This window comes from Rhinolophus hipposideros (genome assembly GCF_964194185.1).
Source record: "Rhinolophus hipposideros genome assembly, chromosome: 5".
NCBI lineage: Eukaryota > Metazoa > Chordata > Mammalia > Chiroptera > Rhinolophidae > Rhinolophus > Rhinolophus hipposideros.
The window spans coordinates 92808370-92827068 of NC_138051.1; the positions used below are offsets into that span (position 1 = coordinate 92808370).

An 18699-nucleotide genomic window follows, 5' to 3' on the forward strand; every position below is an offset into this window, starting at 1 on the left:
CAGCAATGTGGCCGAGCATGGGCAGAGGGAAACAAAACCAAGAAACCAACCTTTCACACAAAACACCCAGGTTTCGAGAACACTCAGAAAGGTGAAAACTGTTCTCAAATACACGATGAGTTACAGCCACAAGAAAGTGGTCCTAAGGGGTGGAACTAGGGCCAATGAAAAGTTATAAGGACTCCCACTTTGCTTTGATATCAAGAACTGTCCCCTACTCCTCCCTCCTTGGCCCCACGAGAGCTGTCCAACAATGGCCAGAGTCCACGATTCACTTATCCACGGGTTAAACATCCAATCAGTGGATTCAACAGTTACCTGTTAACTGCGTTTAACTCCGTGCCCGGTGCCGTGCTCAGCACTGTGAAAGCCATGGAGACTAGACATGATTCAAATAAATAAATACATCTACGGTACAACTACACATTGTGAAGACCCAAAACTGGACTAGAGAGGCTTTACTCAGACAGGGTCAGGAGGCCCCTCTAGGGCCTCCCAGGTATTGAGGAGCCCTGACTGGTGAGCACCCCAGCAGCCTGTGAGATCAGCGGTTAGCGCCCGGAGCGGGGAGAGCACGGAGCGGTGCGCGAGGGCTGGCGGCGACCTCAGGTACACTGCGGAAACACAGGCCCAGAGAGGGGCGTGACTGCACCGCCGACACACAGCAAGTCGCTGGAGCCGTCGAGGGGCGGAGGAGCAGCGAGCCTCCCACGGCACCTCCTGGAAGCCGAACACCCGCCTCACAACCTGCCCCACGAGGTGCGAGCCGCCGGGGCCAGAAGCAGGAGACGTAAGGCTGCGGATGGAGCGAAGTGCGGCGGGACCCCCAGGGGGCGGGGCAAAGGGCCGGGGGCGGTCCGATGACGTCACTTCCGGGGCCGGGGCGGTATATAAGGCAGGCGCGCGCGAGCGCAGCTACTGCTGCTGCTCAGGTACCCGAGCTCGGCGCGGCGAGGCTGGTGTGCGGACCGACAGACGGACGTACACAGGGACGCCGCGACCCCCATCCCCGCACAAGCGCCGCGGTAACGCGCCTTGCCCCGCCGGTGCGGACACTCGCTCGGGTGCCCGCCGTGCCCAGCCCCAGACCGCCAGCTGCTCGGCGCCCCGGGGTCGCCATGCGCTCGGCCGCTGTCCTGGCGCTTCTGCTCTGCGCCGGGCAAGGTGAGCGAGCGCGGAGTCTCGGGGGACAGGGCCCTGGGTCCCACTGCCCATCCTGCCTGCCCCTGTCCCGCCCGCGCCGAGGTCCAGGCGCCGCGCGCCCCTCCACACCTGCCCTCCAGCACGGCGAGTTTTCAGCACCGCGGACAGCGCCCCCCTTCCTCCGGGCCCCACCAAACGTCCTCCGCCTGCACCTGCAGACCGGACCCTTTGGGCACGACTCCCAGCCCCGCGAGGCAGGGCCCCGGGTGCCTCGGCGTCTGAGCTGCATCAGGGCCAGCGCCGGCTCCTTGCCGTGGCTGGCCAAGGTCATTGGGGGAGATGGAGGGCTGCTGCTGGCTCCCCCTCTCTCCTCCAGCCCTTTTCCATCCTCCCGCTCTCCGTGTCTTTCTGCTCTTGACTTCTGCCTCTCAGTATCACCTCTCACAATTCTCTTCCATCTCTTTTTCCTTTTTCCTCACCTCTGGGATCTCTCCCTGCATTCTCCCCAAACCCAATCCTATTCAGCCCTTGGCCTTGTTTTCACAACACTTGCCTTCAGCTCCCACAGCCCCTCCAGAGCAGACACTTTCCCAAAGGGGAGGGTTAAGACTTTCAGTGCAGCCTCTGGGAGACACCCCTGGGGAGCAGCAGTCGGGGAATAGAAACAACCTGGCATCTAATTTGGGTGGGGGCAGTTTTGAGGGGGAACACAGAGGTGAAAGGCCCCCGATGAACCTGGTCGGGAAGGACTGGGCTCTCCCCTGAGAGCAGAGAAGTGACCCCAGGTCTCTCTCTTTTTCTTCCCAGTCACTGCCCTCCCTGTGAACAGCCCTATGAATAAAGGGGACACCGAGGTAAGGAGGGGCGCGGGGATGCCCCGGGATGGGGGGTAGGAAGCCCAGTGGATGCCTCATGTCCTGTTCTTGGGCAGCTGCAGGAGTGAGTTTGGCATAAAGCCAAGAGCCAGCACTGCGGCTGCTGAGCCTGGGGACAGCTTGCAAAAGAAGATATCAAAGATTGCTTGATTGCCCTGCTGTCCTGCTGGGGGGACTTCCCCAGCTTCCTCTGAGCTTAGTCTGCAGCCCAGTGGGGCCTGTGTCTTGCTTGCTGGGCCGAGGTGCCAGGCCCACCATCTTGAACATTCTGAATCTGGCATGCCACTGAGGGCTGCTGGCCTTGGCTTCTCTGTGGTCATAGTTGTCCACAGACCTTTGAGGATGGTCTTCACCTGCCTGGCTCTGGCCTCCCCCTTTGCTGCTATTCCCCTCCCCCCACGGATCTGCCAGTAATACTCCACCCCCACCCCACAGGCACTCAAGCCCCAGCTGTCCCAAAGGGCCACAAGGAAAACATTCTTGATCATGGCCTCTGCACCCAGGGTCCTGGCCAGTTAGCAGTGATGGTGGATGTCACCCAGGAAAGGGACTTAGGAGACACCAGTGGAGGGGTTCTTAGCCAGCAAGAGACACTCCATGTTGGGTGTATACTTGAAATTTATTCATGTCTGTAGTGAGGCTGTGTTTCTAGTCTCTGGTGCTCACAGATAACTCCATTTGAGAGTCAGAGAAAGTTCTACTCCCCACCTTTCCAGGAGCTGTTTTCTTCCATTCCAGAGAGGCTCTGGTTAAAAACCAAAGCCTCAAAGCAATTTCAACCTCAATTTACTCAATTATATTTCCTATTCGATAGTTGCAGACAGGCCTGTATTTAAACCTCTACCATTCATTGTAGCTGTGTGGTCTTGGAGAAATTCCTTAACTTCTCTGAGCTTCTCCTTTTCCCATCTCTAATAATATTTCCCTTGAGGGGGGTTGTGAGGAGTAGGAATCATAGATGTGTGGTGCCCGGTACATAGTAGGTCCTCAGTAAACGGGCACTTATTTCTAGAGCTTCCCTTCTTGATCTCCCATAATCAATTCCTCTCTCCCAGAATCCGTCCTCATGGACGGATGGTTATTCTGATATTCCCATTGCAAGGTCTGGGGTTGCATGGAGATACAAGGTACAGGCTGCAGGGCCCTCCTTGCCAGATCCCTTATGGGAGACGCTGTGGTTACCATGTAGTACTCATAGCCTGGGGTTAGGGGCACCAGAACAGCTGGGTAAGACCTGAATGTTCCATCCTAGGCTGCTATGACAACTGTAGAGCTTATGTGCCAGTTTGCCATCCTGCATCCTTGGACAGGTTGCCTTGCCATCCCATAGGCTGCCTTCCACCCCCTCCCTTCCTCCCAGTATTGCCTGATGCATGTCTGACACCTCCTGCTCCTCCTGGCTCCAGACAGCTGAAGCAGGTTGGGAGTTGTGTATCCCTCCCTGGGTGTATGTGGCACTTCATGTTTCATAGAGTGTTTTCTCATCTGTGCCTATCGCCCTGGGAGGGGAGTTGGGAAGTTCTTCTCGCTCCCATTTTACAAATAAGGAATCTGAGGCTCAAAGAGGTCAAGTCACATACCCAAGACAACACAGCTAGGATACCACACTACAATTGGCACCATCTTCAAATGTCTATTTATCAGGTGTCTGGTTATCCACAGCACCTTGCTGGGCAGTGGACAAGACTTTCAGGATATGGCTGCTGTTGGCCCAGAATGGACACCGAGATGTAGCTGATGTGTCCCCATATCCAGCCAGGGGATTTATCCCGAGTGAATATGGAACCAGACCATGAGGCTTTCACTTCCTACATGTGACAACACCGGGGATGTTAAAAGACTGATCCAAGTCTGGTTTCCAGACAGGGTAGAGCCAGGGAAGGTCTTTGTTTTCCTCTGGGCAGTCCAGACAGGCTTCGTGGAGACGGCTAACCTTTGAGGCATCTGCAAGACTAAAGTACTTTTGCAAGACATGTGTCCGATGCCCAGGAGAAGCTTCCCCATCTATAAGAATCACTTGGGGATGAAACGGTCTATTTCCCTCTGATGCTCAGTTATTTTCTTTCAATTAGAGAATAGAAAGGTGGAGTCCTCCATGTCACCTGGTCCAATCTGCCATGGATATTGTTAAAGAGATCAAGGCCTAAAGAGGTTCAGTGTGTTGCCCAATGTCACACAGTGAGTTAGGAACACGCCGAGATGAGCTGCAGCTCTCCTAATACTCTGTGGTACCCAACCCCACCTTAGAGGCACCTGCGAGCCAGGTGATTGGAGTGCTGGCACGTGATTAGCACCATATAAGGCTTTTCTCTTCTCATTGCTATTATTGTCTGGCTGGGGAAGCAGAGCTGTGCCCCTAAGCCAGGCATCCGTGGACTCCTGAAGAGAAAGCAAACACCCTTATGGTCTCATTAGAAATTTGCGCTGGAGCCCCCAGTGCCTGAGTCCCATGGCCAAGCCGGCCCCAACCTGCCCGACTTTCTTCCCAGGTGATGAAGTGCATCGTTGAGGTCATCTCTGACACACTGTCCAAGCCCAGCCCCATGCCTGTGAGCCAGGAGTGTGTGGAGACACTCCAAGGAGGTACAGGCCAGGCTGGCGGTGAGGGGCTGGGGGTGAGGGGCTGGGGGGTGAGGATTTGGGGGTGAGGGGCTGGGGGGTGAAGGGCTGGGGGTGAGGAGCTGTGGGTGAGGATTTGGGGGTGAGAAGCTGTGGGTGAGGGGCTGTGGTTGAGGAGCTGGGGGTGAGGGGCTGGGGGTGAGGAGCTGCTGGGCTGAGCGGTTAGGACATGGGTTTGATGGAATTGAACAGTTTAATCCAATGGCTACTGACCAAGTGCCTGCTGTGTCCATGCCTGTGCTGCAGTCTGAGGGGCACAGGGAGATGAAAGGGTCACAGGGCCTATGCGCTTGGAGCTTACAGACTAGCAGAGGAAACAAATATGAACACAGTTAGCTGGGATTTGGGGCAGAATGAAATTGGGGCTGGAACAGCAAGCCGCCAGAATGTGAGCTCCCTATGACAAGGATTTTGTGTGCTACATCCCCCATGCCAGGAACAGCGGCTGGCACCTGGTAGACACCCTCTAGATATGTGATGAATGTAGGAGCATTGTGGGTGGGCAGGAGAAGGAAAAAGCTTTGCCAAGCAGGCAGTCAGGTTTGACCAGCTGTTGGGTGGAGCCAACATTAGCATTGGGGTTGGGTGTTAAAAGTTGGAAACCCACAGGGAGAAAAAGGATGAAAGGGGACTCTAGGTGGAGCCGACAGCACTAGCAAAGGCTTGGAGATGGGGAGACGTGTTGTGTTTGGAGACACTCCTACCTCACCTGAGGGCTGCCATCTCCGCCAAGGTCTGGGTGCTGGGACAGTGGCTGATCTTTCTGATGTAGTAGAAAACTGATTCACACCTTGGAAAGGAGGTCATTTCAAAAGTGTTAATCTCAAGACCCAATCTCACAGCTGCCACCCAGGCTTTGGGTTTCCAGAATAAAGTCCTTGTGCTCAGCTGAAAATATGGATGGCAATCTCTCTCTTCTGTTCTCTGGAAATGAACCATATCACTCTCCTTCACCACAGATGAACGGATCCTCTCAATCCTGCGACATCAGAATTTGCTGAAAGAGCTCCAAGACCTCGCTCTCCAAGGTATTTCCAGGCACTGCACATGAATCGGGATAAATTCCAGCGACTGACAGTCAGGAAATCAGGGTGGAAGGTCGAGCAGGTCCTGTTTCTCTCTGATGCTCAGTTAGTACCTTTCAACTACAGAGTGGAGAGGTGGGGTCCTCCACACCACCTGGTCCAATGTGCCATTGATATTGTTAAAGCGATCAAGGCCCAGAGAGGTTGAGTGTCTTGCCCAAGGTCACACAGTGAGGCAGGGACACGCGAAGATGAGCTGCAGCTCTCCTAATACACTGTGGTCTCAGGAGTTCGGCCACTGCCGTGAGGGCACTTTTAAGACTAGGTGGCAGGGAGGATGTTTTTCCTCTGGGCATACTCCCTGGCACACAGCCACTGTGTCGGGCTCCTCTGGCCATTCCACAGACTCATTATGATGGAAAAACATCATCACCAGCCGCAAGTTGGCCTGGGCAAGAGGCCGTCATCAGGAACCAGGCGCGGGTGGGGACAGTCAGAGGAGGCGGCAGCAGCGTCAGGCTGATGCAGGGACAGGGGTCTCTGCATCATGGCAGCAGGTGCCAACCCTGGGCGTGGACTCAGGCATGTGCTTGGCTTTCTCCCAAGGGCCTGGATTTATGGGTTCCAGGGGGAGCAGGGGTTGCCTGAATCAAGATCCCCCATGAGGGGATAAGCAGTCGCTGTTTCCTCCCTTAGCTACCAGCCAGGTTCTGAGGGGCCCCTTCTGTGCCTCTACCTCTGGGACCACCAGCTCCCTCTGAGCCTTTGTTGCTCTGTGAGGCAGCAGGAGGCTTCTTCTCATTTCCTTGGTGAGGCACTGAGTCTGCAGAGGGGGTATGGCTGCCTGATGGACCCCAGCTGGGAGGGGGCAGGAGCAACCACGCCTCCCCCATCCCCAAGTTCTCACCCCCTCAGTCTGTCATTGGGAAGGATGGGAACATGATGTGCCCAGTGTAGAGATAAGGAGCGGCAGGGGGTCCCTCTCACAGACACAGGCCGGCTCAGACCAAAAGGAGCTTTTCTCTCCATCTCTCATACCAGGTGCCAAGGAGAGGGCCCATGAGCAGAAGAAACACAGCAGTTTTGAAGATGAACTCTCAGAGGTTCTTGAGAAGCACAACAGCCAGGCCGAGATAAAGGGTCAGTGCTGGCCAGTCTGGCCAGAGACCAGGGGAGGGAGGAGATAATAACAGCACTTAGGATAAACAGAGGATTCCTAGGAGGCAGGAGGCCCCACCTTTATGCCTTATAAGGTCGTTATTATTTCCTTCCATTTACACATGGGGGAAACTGAGGCTCAGAGGAGGGAAGTACCTTATCCAAGGCATAATAGGAGATGTGAAGCTAGGTCTGTCTCACTGTCCCATCTGCTCCCCACAGAGGCCGACACTCCAGGGCTGGGATCTCAATGTCTTCCATCTGGGGCTGAGAGGGAAGCCTGCCCAAGTACCCTCATATTGGCTGGGGCTATCGCCCTAGTGGCTCCTTGGGGCAGGGCGTGGAATCCCACCTGCTGGCGCCATGAGAAAGTGTCTGGATAACTGTGGATGTCTGCCATGGGCTGCGGGAGGGGGAACAGCGTGTGTGTGTGTGTGTGTGTGTGTGTGTGTGCTTCGATGAGGGAAGCAGCCACGTGTCAGCAGAAAGAGCACCCTGCACTTGGCATTTGGAAGCTTTGGTTCAAGGCTCAGCCCTACAGACTACGTGAGCACGGATGGGTCTTCTTACCTTTGTGTTTGAGTTTCTGTAAATGGGATGGGAGCACTTTCACCTGGAGTCCTGGAGTCAAATGGTAGGATGTTGTAGGTAGTGCTTTGTTCTACAGTAGCCATTCTAGGGACGGGAAGGTCTTTTATAGCCTCAAGAAAATACCTTTTAATGAAACCCTACAAATATTGAGGAACTGAGCACCGTCACAGGACACTCAAGACAGAGAAGCCCCATGTGGAAGGGAGAATGGAGTCACAGTTAAAGGTGCCTCTTACACAGAGAGGTTAAGGGACTTGCCCAAGATCACACAGCAATTCAGCTGATGTCCTAATTTTCAATTCAGAGCTCAATCTTCTTGGGTCATTTTTTTTTTTTTAAATCACATCCTTCTTTAAGAGGTAGAATTACAAAGAAACACAATCCAGTTGTGCTCAGGTCAAACCCAGACATGGAGAGGGTAACCCTAATTCTCCATGGGTGTCTTTGGTTGGGCTTGTGGGAAGTGAAGAGAGAAAAGGACTAAGATCTGAAATTGGGCTCTGGGGAGACTCCGCGTGCAGCCTGGTCCTCAGGACCTGACTTGGCTCTGTTGTTTCTGTAGAAGGGACAGAAGAGGGGCCCTCCAAAGATGCTGCAGAGAAAAGAGGGGAAGCTAATGAGGTGGAGACGAATGCCGAAGATACGGATGGAGCCAGGCCCCAGGTCTCCCCAGAGCCCGGGCAGGGGTCCGAGGAGGAGGCCCTAGGGGAGGAGGAAGGTGCCGACACTCACCCTGCAGCCAGCCTCCTCAGCCAGAGACACCCAGGCCCACAGGTCGAGGGGGACAGCGAGGGCCCCTCCCAGGGACTGGTGGACAAAGAAAAGAGCCTGAGTGCCGAGCAAGGGCAGCAGGCCAGGAGAGAAGAGGGCGAGGCGGCCGCAGAGGCTGGAGAGAAGGCCGTCCCTGAGGAAGGTGGCCCCACCGCAGTCCTAAACCCCCACCCAAGCCTCGGCTACAAGGAGACCCAGAGCGGTGAGTACATAATGTCTGAGACCTCAACAAATATGTGGGAGAGGGGCACAGATGGGAGGGGAACCTCATCCATAATCTCATTTCACTTTCGCAACAACCTTAAAGTATTACCTCCATTTTCAGATAGGAAACTAAGGCTCAGAGAGGTTAGGTAATTTGCCCAAGGTCACATAGCTAAATTACAGTAAAAGCTAATATTCCAACCCAGGTTTGTCTGACTCCAAAACTATGCATCTCCACTGTTCTCCATAGACCCTCCGCCCCTCAATCCAGGAAGCTAGAGGGGCTTTGTAGGGTAGGTGAGTAGGCTTTGGGAATAGAGGGACAGCATGACAGGTGGGAACAGGCTTGTCTGGGGACAATTGTCAGCTTCAACCAGGGTTTAGAAGGGACCCTGGCTCCTCCTGAGGGCCTTTTCAGGGTCTTTCCTCCCTGCCTAGCCAGGTGACCCCTGAATCAGGGGCTTCTGAGGTGAGAGAGCTAAAGGAAGAGGCAGGCTCCAGCCAACCCACCCCTCTGAGCTTTGAGAGGGTCTTGCAAAGCATGGTGTCGAGATGGCTTTTTCCAAGCAGAACTCATCGTGGAGAAGCTGAGCTGTACCTAGAGAGCAGGGTCTGGGGTCCAATGCAGAGGTCCCTGGGGAGTGGCCGGGCGGGGAGGGCGGCAATCCCTCCCTCATCTGCTCTTGTCCACCACCTGCTCCAGGTTGGTCCGAGGCCATGGCTGCGGATGGAGCCGGGAAGACTGGGGCTGAGGAAGCTCGGCCCCCCAAGGGGAAGGGGGAGCGGGAGCGGTCCCGGCAGGAGGAGGAGGAGATGGCAGAGGCCCCTCAAGGCCTCTTCCATGGCGGGAAGAGCGGGCCGCTGGAGCAGGAGGAGGAGGAGCGACTCTCCGAGGAGTGGGAAGATGCCAAGCGATGGAGCAAGATGGACCGGCTGGCCAACGAGCTGACGGCCGAGAAGCGGCTGGACAGGGGGGACGAGGAGGACGACCCTGACCGCTCCATGAAGCTCTCCTTCCGGGCTCAGGGCTACGGCTTCAGGGGCCCAGGGACGCAGCTGCGACGAGGCTGGAGGCCGTCCTCCCGCGAGGACAGTGTTGAGGCAGGCCTGCCCCTCCAGGCGCGCGGCTACCCAGAGGAGAAGAAAGAGGAGGAGGGCAGCGCCAACCGCAGACCAGAGGTTGGTATGGAACGGGAACCAGCCCCAGGGGTCTCGGCCCAGCTGGGGGAGGAGGGGCAGCTGCACCCAGACGTGTAGCCCCTGCCCCACTGGGAGGACACAGTCCCCTTGGAGCCTGGGACTGGAGAGACACTAGACAGGGGGCTCTTGGACGCTCCCCAAAGGCCTGGGCTTGGGGCAGAGCTGGGAAGGGGTAGGAGAAACGGCATATCAGGCAGGGAGGGGAGTGCACCCCAGCTCAAGGAGGGCACCCAGTAAAGCTGGAGGGCAGGCAGACAGGAGACAGGAAGTGTTCAGATCAGTGCACGGAAGCAGGAGAGGTGGTAAGCTGAGCCAGTCCCCCGAGGTGCTGGATGGGGACTCCATCCTGAAGGCAACAGGGAGCCCCTGCAGGTTTGGGAGCAGGACAAGGGAGTGATGGGTACAGCTTGGAGCTTTGGATGGAGAGCTTGGAAACTAAAGGACCTGGCAGGGACTGGCCTGAAGAGGACTGTCCACTGCCTGGGGGACCCAAACCCAGGGTACCATTGGCCCAAGAGCTGGGAGGGCATGAGAGGAGAGGACACGAAGGGAGAACTGGCATCCTAGGGAGACCCTGCATTTGGTCCAGCCAGGTCCTCTCCTGGACCCCAGGCAGCCCAGGCACACCTTCCTGTCCCAGGTTCAGGCCCTGCCTCCCAACCCTAAGAGGGTGGGAGCAGGGCCAGCTAGACCTCCGGGCCTGGTCATGAATGGGAGGGGAAAGCAGGTGGGTGCCACAAAACCTAGGTTCTGCCTCCTCCTAGCTGTGTGACCTTGGGCAGGTGATTCTCCTTCTCTGAGCCTCGCTTCCCCATTTCTGAAATGGGGGTAAGGATTCCTTTCTGCTCACCTCATTATCATGGTCAGAACACATGCAAGACTGGAAAACCTGGCCATGCCCAGGGCCTCTTGGGAAGCTCAATGGGCTGCCCTGATGCAGCCATAGGAGGGGCTGGCATGGGAGCTGGGGTCCCTGGCAGGCTGGCAACACAACCTTAGAGCTGGAGGAGGTCTGGGGGGGGTCTGTGGTTCAAGCCTCTGTGCCCAGTTGGGAATTGGGGCCCTGTGGGCGGCTGGGACCTGCCCGAAGCCCTGGCTCCAGTGCTCCTCTCTGCCCACCCAGAAGAGGATGTGGACCTTTCGTCAGATCCCCAAGCTGCCCTGTGGGTCTGGGACCAGGGTCTGGGCAGCCCGAGAGGGAGACAGCTCTTCCTTGGCAGCTGGAGCTAGAAGCGGTCATGTGCCTATGTCCTCAGGAGACGGAGGGTATGTGGCTACAGGAAACAGCAACGTGTTCCCCACCCCTAGCTTTTGGACCTAGAGCAAGGCTGGGCACTTTTGATCACCCCCATCCACACCCACAGCAGCTGTAAAGTGAGGTGCCCTGAGACGCCTGCCAGCTTCCCCTCTCTACAAGCAGAGGGAGCCCTGGACAGCAGGGTGGAGAAATGGGGACCGTAGGGCCATGTGGCCCTCCTCCACCCAGCCCAAGGGTCTCAGAAAACAGCCCCAGCGTCACAGAGCTCATGCCCCAGGGGCTGCTCCAACACAGAAGGCTCTGGGGTCCCTACTTCCATGGCAACCACTGTCCATCTGCTTGAACTGAGCCCCAGCTGTAGCTCAGTGCTGTTCTAGGGGTGGGCGTGCCTTCCACAGCCTGGCATCAGGCAGGGACCCCGGGAAGACCACCCCTTCCAGCTCAAGGCCAGGAAGTGGCCTTCCCCGACTAGTGTTCTGAATCCAAAGGCATACTCTTGTGGGCAGCAGTCCCAGCTCCGGGGCTGGAAACTTCCCAAGGCTAGAGCACAGAACACGGCTCACAGAATATGCCCCGACCGCCCTATCAACCAGCGCTCACCCCCCACCCGCCCACTGGGGCCCAGACATACATGGGCAGGTAAATGTGGGGCAGCAATCCCAGCCTCTAGCCTGCGTTACAGGCTCATGCTGCCCAGATAGAGAGGCCTGCAGCAGACAGGAAACCCAGGCCTGGCCTCACCTGGGAGCCATCCTTAGTCTAAGCCTGGGGCGGGAGGAGGGGGGGAGGGGTGAGGGTAGGGAGTACTGAGGAACTCTGAGGGGTACCAGAGGCCTCGTTTTCCACATACTGTGTCTCCCCGAAAATAAGACCTAGCTGGACCACCAGCTCTAATGCGTCTTTTGGAGCAAAAATTAACATAAGACTTGGTCTTATTTTAGTATAAGACCGGATCTTATGTAAGACCGGTTTTTATGTTAATTTTTGCTCCAAAGACGCATTAGAGCTGGTCTGGCGAGGTCTTATTTTCAGGGAAACGCAGTACCTGCCTGGAGCCATGCAGGAGGCAGCGGGCCTGGAGAAGAGGCCACCAGGGGCATTGTGGGGTCAGGACTCCGTTCCCCGCACATTCTCTTGCACCATAGTCCGGCAGGGCAGCATTACTGTCCCCACGATACGCAGAGGCCCCTGAGGCTCAGGGAGGCAAAGCTACGCGTCCAAGGCCACACAGCTAGTCTGGCTGCACAATCCACGATGCTGGCCCAGGCTCCCTGGGCCAGTCCCTGTATGACCCCGGTATTCTTTCCTAGGACCAGGAGCTGGAGAGCCTGTCGGCCATAGAGGCAGAGCTGGAGAAGGTGGCCCACCAGCTGCAGGCCCTGCGACGGGGCTGAGACGCCAGCTGGCCCTGCCAGCCAGGCCCCCGAGGCACCCTGTGGTCCTGGCTCTGCTGTCCCCTTTGCAGGTCCTGGCCAGCGGCCTGGGCGCTGCTTCCGGTAGGGCGGTTGCCCCAGCCCACCCAAGCCCAGGCCACCCTGTTGCGCCCATGCTCCTTTCCTCCTGCTCTGAACCCCAGTATACCCCTCTGACGGGCAGACCCCCACAACTTTAAACGATTATCCTCTCAACACAGGAAGCTTTCTAGAAGTTTCCCCTCCACCATGAGAACCATTGGGCATAAAACTGTTAAATAACTTCTGGTCTTTTGGTGAAAACTGAGAACTCCTGACTGTAATATATTCTGTACAAAATTTATCGAAGGAAAAATAAATCTGCTCTGGGCTCTTTCTTGTTTCTTTGAACTTTTCCCCCTCTTGACTCAGAGTGGGGTAGGAGATTGGATTCAGGCAGAAGGGCCAGGGGAGGCTCAGGGCCCTGGGTAATGCCTTTCTGGGCCACTCCCCAGCCATGGGATCTTGGGCAAGTGACTTTGCACCTCTCGGCATCATTTTTCTCATCTGTAAAGTGGGGTGCTGATATGTGCCTCAAAGTGTGTGGGAGTTAAACATGCAAACGGCTCTCAGGTTCCCGGTCTTCCCCAGATCCCAGCACAGCTGAGCTGGGCCATGCAAGGCGGGGCCCGTTTGGGAAATGGCCTCTGCCCTGTGATGCAGGGGGAGGGGCCCTGATAGCCCTGGGATAATACCTGCCCCCAAGGCCACAGCGCCCCTTGGCACACAGCTGCCACCCCCGACCTGGTACGTGCACAGGACTCTGGGGCAGCTGAAGTTCTTGCTCACATAACGGTTCACTAGAGCATGGCAGGTCTCAGTCTCAGCTTTGGGGAAACTGAGGCTCACAAGCTGAAATGACTCATCAGTCACAGGGAGGGGTGATACCCCAAACATTTAACCATGGGCCTGCAAGATCACACAGTCAGAATGGCCTGGGCTGGTGCACTGGACCGGTGTGGACCCGCGGAATGCCAGGCCAGTCATTGAGGCTGCTTTGGACCCAGCGGGCCTGGGCACGCAGAGATGGTTGGGACAGACCCCGACTTCAAGAAGCCCACTGCCCAGAAATGTGGGTTTTGACGTAAGATTGGAGTTGGAACATCCAGTCTATGTGGAGTTTGGGCAAGCGTTCCTGGCTTTCTCGGAGCCTGTTTCCTCATCTGTAAAATGGGGATGATACTTACTACCGCCTCACCAGATCACGATGAGGATTGGAGGGGCTCAGACAGCCTGGATCTGAAAACCATTCTGATGACATGAGTTGTTTGAGGGGTCTTGGTAAGTCTGGGCCTCTCATGTGAGGGGTAAGGGGACTGCCCACTGCTGCTGATGCCCGACCCCCAAAACACAGAGGGACACCCTCCAAAGAGCTGGTGCTATTAGGTGTTTCTTTTTTCACATTTCAGAGACAGGTTTGCACTCCATCCCCAGCAGTTATAAAAGCAAACACAATGCTGTGTTCCACCAGTTGGTGAGGTTAGCAAATATCCACTACCAACACTAGTTAGCAAATAGAACTTGGGGCATCTTGTCCCTGAAATAACCCATCCCAAACACAGGCCACCTGCGCTGTCATAACCCCATGGTTGAGCAAACATGCAACCAATTCAAGAGCCAGTGGACAAAGCTTCTTGGGTTTTGCAGAAGCCACACTTTTATATACAGTGTGTTTGAATGTGTGTGTGTGTGTGTGTGTATTCATGTAAACATTATGTATGTGCATGTACACAGATTAAGTACAAGTCAGCTTGGGGCTCATGAACAGGATTGAAGCAAACAGTACTTGTCACAAAGCACTGGTGTCGGCACTAAACCTGGAACTGCCAACGTGGTGGTGAATTCACTATGTAAGAAGCCTTTCGGGAGAGCAAGTTTCAGCGCAGTCTGATCCCTGCCCGCACCACCGGGGCAAAGGGACCGTCCCTTCAAGCTGCCAGGTCATGGACAACTCCAGAAGTAAAGCAGAAAATGCAACCAGTCTTGGAAAAGGCCCCTGTGGTCTGGGTGGGGCCCAGGGGTCAGAACAGAAGGACGAGGGCCCAGGCCCGTCTGTGAGAAGAGTCAGCTCCCCCTGCACAGTGTCTGGAGGTCACCTCATCTCAGACTGCGACGCGGCAGGGCGGTGTGTGCGGCTTCAGGGCATGGGCAGGCTGACGCAGAGGGAGAAGCCCAGGTCCTTGTCAAGGATGTGTACTTCTCTGCCTGGTGGTGAGCCATGGTGGGGGGCCATGCTCCTGCACGACAGGCAGCACCTAGCTCACGGTGTCTGCAGCTCAGGCCCTTGAGCCACGACTCAGGAAGGGAGCAGGGCTGTCAGGGATCTTGCCAGAGTAAGGATCAGTTCCTAGGGGCAAGGTCCTGCAACCTTCCATAAAGCCCACGTGGCAGCCCTCCGGGCAGAAGAAATCTTTTCCAAGGTTTTCTCCATTGATAAGATTAAAGATACAGGCAGGCCCACTTAACGGGTGCCCAACCGCTTCCTCGGAAAGTCCGTGGGATCTGCCTTCTGCAGGTGATACTGGGTGCTTCGGGCCCAGCCTGACCCACCACGCCCTGCAAAGCCAGACTCCTGCACGAAGCCGACAGCAAGGCCCACCTCAGGAGACTGCCGTGAGAGCCCTGGTGAGGCCACCCAGCCTGCACACAGTGGGGGCTGGCTGTCTGTGGAACCACATCATTACATAATCAAAGCCCCTGCACGCAGAACTGGGCCCAGAGCACAGACCTCACACATGACCCTCGGAACCTACACAAGGCCTCAGCCAAAATGTGGCGCTGCCACCTGCCACCACCAAGACAGCTGCTGCGGGGTCACAGACCCCAACATGCCCTGGAGTGTGGATGGGCCCTTCCCGCCACCCGACAGCTCCTGGCCTTTGTGAAGCTCAACTTTCTCCTCAGTTTCCACTCGGAAAAAGCAACTGGTAAAGGGGCAGCTGGGGAACAAGAGTCCCAACTCCCCACAGGATGCTGGCAGGGCTGGCTCTGGGCACCACACCTGCACACCATTTCCCGTGGATGCAGACCCTTCCCACAGGCCCAGGAAGATTCCAGAGACTCTGTGCCAGAGGCAGCACCTCCTGCCCTGGGGAAGGAAAGGCTTCAAAGACTAAGTGTGTTTAAATGGGTCTTTGCCCAAGGCCAGTGACAATGGGCCTACGGGGAAATCAACCCATGGACCCAAATAGGTCAGTGTGGCCCAGGTGACATGGGGGATGGTGCTCACTGGTGTCTCATCCCAGCACAGGCCATCTCGAGTGTGCCCCGAAACAGCTCCCTAAACCCCACCAAGAGATGGCCATTGTCTGCTGCACGTGATCAGCAGTCCAGGGGAGGAGGAGCCGCCTGCACACACCCTGGCGTGTGGGCTGGGCCCCTTCCCTCCACCTGACAGCTCCCGGCCTTTCTGAAGCTCAACTTCCCTGTTTCCACTCCTGGAAAAGCAACTATTGTGCTCACCACCCGCATCAAGGCCAGTGGAAAACGCCACGTCACCGGAAAACTGTTACCTGATATCTGGGCCTGGATTCTAACATGTGCAGCTCTGAGGGGTGACGTGAATCACACAGGAACACGACATGGCCGGCCCCGCAAGGCATCGGGGTCACACCGCACTCCCTACCTGTTCGCAGAGGCAAATCGGGATTGGAGTTTTCTATTCAAAAAGGTAAAGCCATTTTATTAAAAGACTGGGAGAATGACAAATTTTTAGCAACGCTGTGTAAACACGTGTGAAATGCAGTTTGATTTCAGTAGTTTATTTTGGAGACAAAGCAGTGCAAGAGGCCGGCCACACTTTCCGGCTTTCCCGGGGCTCAGGGTTAGACAAGGAAAGGTGACAGTACAGACATTATAATCGGGATTCAACACTCAAGTCGTGTAAACGCGGTTAGTCGGTGGGCCTTCAGTATTCAGGACAGCTGGGCAGTTCTGATGGCATCCACCCCTCACCCCAAGCCCAAAGCCAGACAACACCCCCAACCCTGCTGAGCCAGGCCTGAAGGCACCTCCAAGGGCCCAGCTCAGCGGGCCTCTTCCCTGACCACCCATGTCAGCCCAGAGGCCTTTTCCTTTCTCAAAGTGAACTGAAATCTTAAGACACAGGTCATGCTCGGGATCCAATGCATCTCGCCCAGTGCTCACATTGTCCCAGGGCAGACAAAGCCCTTCACTGGCTTCCTTCTCGGAGAGGCTGCCAGCCTGTCTGGACCTCAGCTGGTGGTGTATCTGCTGCCACCAAGGGCTGGAGTGACTCTAATTGGGGAGGGGCTATCGTGTTTTCTCACCCCCGGGGGGCTGCTCCTCCCTCGCAGTGAATATGGATTGGCCTACTGGCTAAGGCTGGGCCAGGCAGGTGTGAACATGAGTGAAGCATCTGGGAAGCCTCCTTCTGCCTGGGAAGAGGGCCCCGCATTGCCTCGATGCCGGGGGGTGGCTCATCCGGGTGATTTGCTGAGAAGCAGGCTGCATGGCAGGGGCTGGGGCGTCACGTCCGCCCTTCGGAGTTCTCTGGTCTCAACTGCCCATCAGAGACGAGGACACGGAGGTCCGGCGACTCTCGGAATGATTTGCCCAAAGTCACGGCACAAATCCTTGGCACAGGTGGGATCAGCCCGGGGACCCCAAACCTGGCAGCCTCCTCCCGAGTCCCGGGAGCAGCAGCGCTTGGTCAGGAAAGGACGCCCTCTTCAGGGCTGCACGGGGCACATCGTGAGGGGTTGGGTGGACCCCAGGGCGCTGGATGTGGAGAGGGGGCCAACCAAGGGCCTTGGCCTCCCCTGAGAAGCTTCTTTCTCCTTCCCTTCGGAACTGGGCAGGAGGACCACAGCCGGCCCCTGGCATGGAGCCCAAGAAAATGGTGGCTGCGGCCTCTCACCTCCTTGGCTCACGCTTTCAGGATGGGCAGCTGCACACCGGGCGGGGTCTCAGGCTCCACTCCTCACAAAGCTATGGAGGCGGCCAGCAGAAGGGGAAATGGCTAGGGGGCCGGCCTGGGGGAGGGGCTGGGAGAGAAGAGAGAGAAGGGGAACCGTCCACTTGCTCTGTTCAGCGTCCACGGCCTAACCAGGGGTGGCCCCCTCCGGGGTCCCCAAGGCCTGGTCCACAGCAGCCATCAAGACAAACAGACGTGGACGTGCACACACACTCGCTCACACACAGCAACCACACACGCACACGGACACCCCTCCTCACATTCAGACCTAGTGTTGAAAACACGGCGTGGGTAAACTCAGTGAAGAGGTCTGCACAGCAGGAATTAGGCAGGATGTCCTTTTGCCGCGAGGCTGGACCACTGGGTTCTTTTCCATCTCCCCCCCCACCCCTCATTTAGATCATGACATCAGAAAATCAGGTTAAAAATTAAAAAAAAAACACAAAACGATCAGACCGTTGGGAATTCTTAGTAGGTTGTCACCAATGGGAGCTGCTTGCCCAGTGGGCGTGCTCCGTGGCCCACGCCGCCCTCTGGGTCCTGGGCTCCGTGGCTATTGGGAGGAGGCCTTGGTGGCCAGCGAGGCCACACAGTGCTGTTGGAAGCTGGGTGACACGGCAGTGGTGCAGCCGAGTCTCTGGTGGGGCAGCTTGGCGGTGCTGCTCGCAGCCACGCCGGCCCCGTCAGACTCCGCCGTCCAAGGTGGGTCTTGGCCCATCATGCTGCTGCAGCAGCCAGGGCTGGCGCTGCACGTCCGCTCGCCCCCCAGGCTGTCCGCCTGCTCCGCCAGGAGCCTGCTGTGCCTCAGGGGGGCCACGTCCCCGACGGCTGCTGTGGCTGCGCTCTGGCCCTGCAGGACGGTGGCGATGTGGTTCAGGAGGTCTGTGAAGAACTCGCTCACGCCCTCATAGCCTGGGGGTAGGACGGACAGACAGTGCAGGGCACTTAGCTGGGCAGCAGTGGAGACAGGCCATGGGCACGGGGACAGACAAGGGCACAGGGGCACTAAGGGGCCCACAGGACCCAATGTGGACGCTTTCATGATCCTACTGACAGAGAAAACCAAGGCTTAGTCGATAATGAGGGCCGATGGAAGTCCCAGCCTAAACTCAAAGCAGGGTGCATGTGGTCACACAGGGATGGTCCTTGAATTCGCTGCCTCAGGTGTGAGAAGCTGTAGAAGTTGACCTGATGAGAAAATACCCCACACCCATGTCCCTCTGGGCACAACCTTGGGGACTCCTTTAATCACCTGCCCTACGTGGTACGATACCATCGAGTGGGTGACGAGCCATGGCTGGAGGCGGCAGTACCAAAGGCCCGCTCCTCACGTTCTGAACGACAAACACCCATCGCTGCTATGGGGCCCGGCCTCGGCCTCCTCATGTATTAGCTGAGAACTCCCGGGGACGCTCCCGTGGGCATGACCGAGGGGGGCTGGAACCCCAGTGGGTGAGGCCTCAACAGC

At 56.9% G+C, this 18699-nt stretch overlaps 2 protein-coding genes across 5 annotated transcripts in view; one reads left to right on the top strand and one right to left on the bottom strand.

Moving 5' to 3' along the window:
• The first annotated feature begins 905 nt into the window (after positions 1-905).
• CHGA (chromogranin A) lies at positions 906-12627 on the top strand. The gene is made up of 8 exons (XM_081048753.1): positions 906-1164; positions 1951-1997; positions 4508-4601; positions 5597-5665; positions 6704-6802; positions 7974-8384; positions 9090-9565; positions 12155-12627. The coding sequence occupies exons 1-8, from the start codon at positions 1119-1121 to the stop codon at positions 12236-12238; spliced, it is 1326 nt and encodes a 441-aa protein (XP_080904879.1). The 5' UTR covers positions 906-1118; the 3' UTR covers positions 12239-12627.
• A 3326-nt stretch (positions 12628-15953) lies between these two features.
• The window catches only part of ITPK1 (inositol-tetrakisphosphate 1-kinase), a gene marked incomplete at its 5' end in the record, with an annotated part of 151112 nt that continues 148366 nt past the window's right edge, over positions 15954-18699 (bottom strand). For all 4 annotated transcript variants that reach the window (XM_081048657.1, XM_081048658.1, XM_081048656.1 and 1 more), the window contains one exon: positions 15954-18143. In XM_081048657.1, coding sequence (XP_080904783.1) covers positions 17785-18143 — 359 coding nt within the window. In that variant the 3' untranslated portion in view covers positions 15954-17784. The remainder of the gene's footprint in view (positions 18144-18699) is intronic.

What these genes read in the sequence shown, in the direction of transcription:
- CHGA (XM_081048753.1), top strand. Translation starts at nt 1,119, where the DNA reads ATGCGCTCGGCCGCTGTCCTGGCGCTTCTGCTCTGCGCCGGGCAAG. An exon ending in CCAAGACCTCGCTCTCCAAG is followed by an intron (nt 5,666 to 6,703) that starts GTATTTCCAGGC and finishes CTCTCATACCAG; the next exon opens with GTGCCAAGGAGAGGGCCCAT. An exon ending in GCGCCAACCGCAGACCAGAG is followed by an intron (nt 9,566 to 12,154) that starts GTTGGTATGGAA and finishes ATTCTTTCCTAG; the next exon opens with GACCAGGAGCTGGAGAGCCT.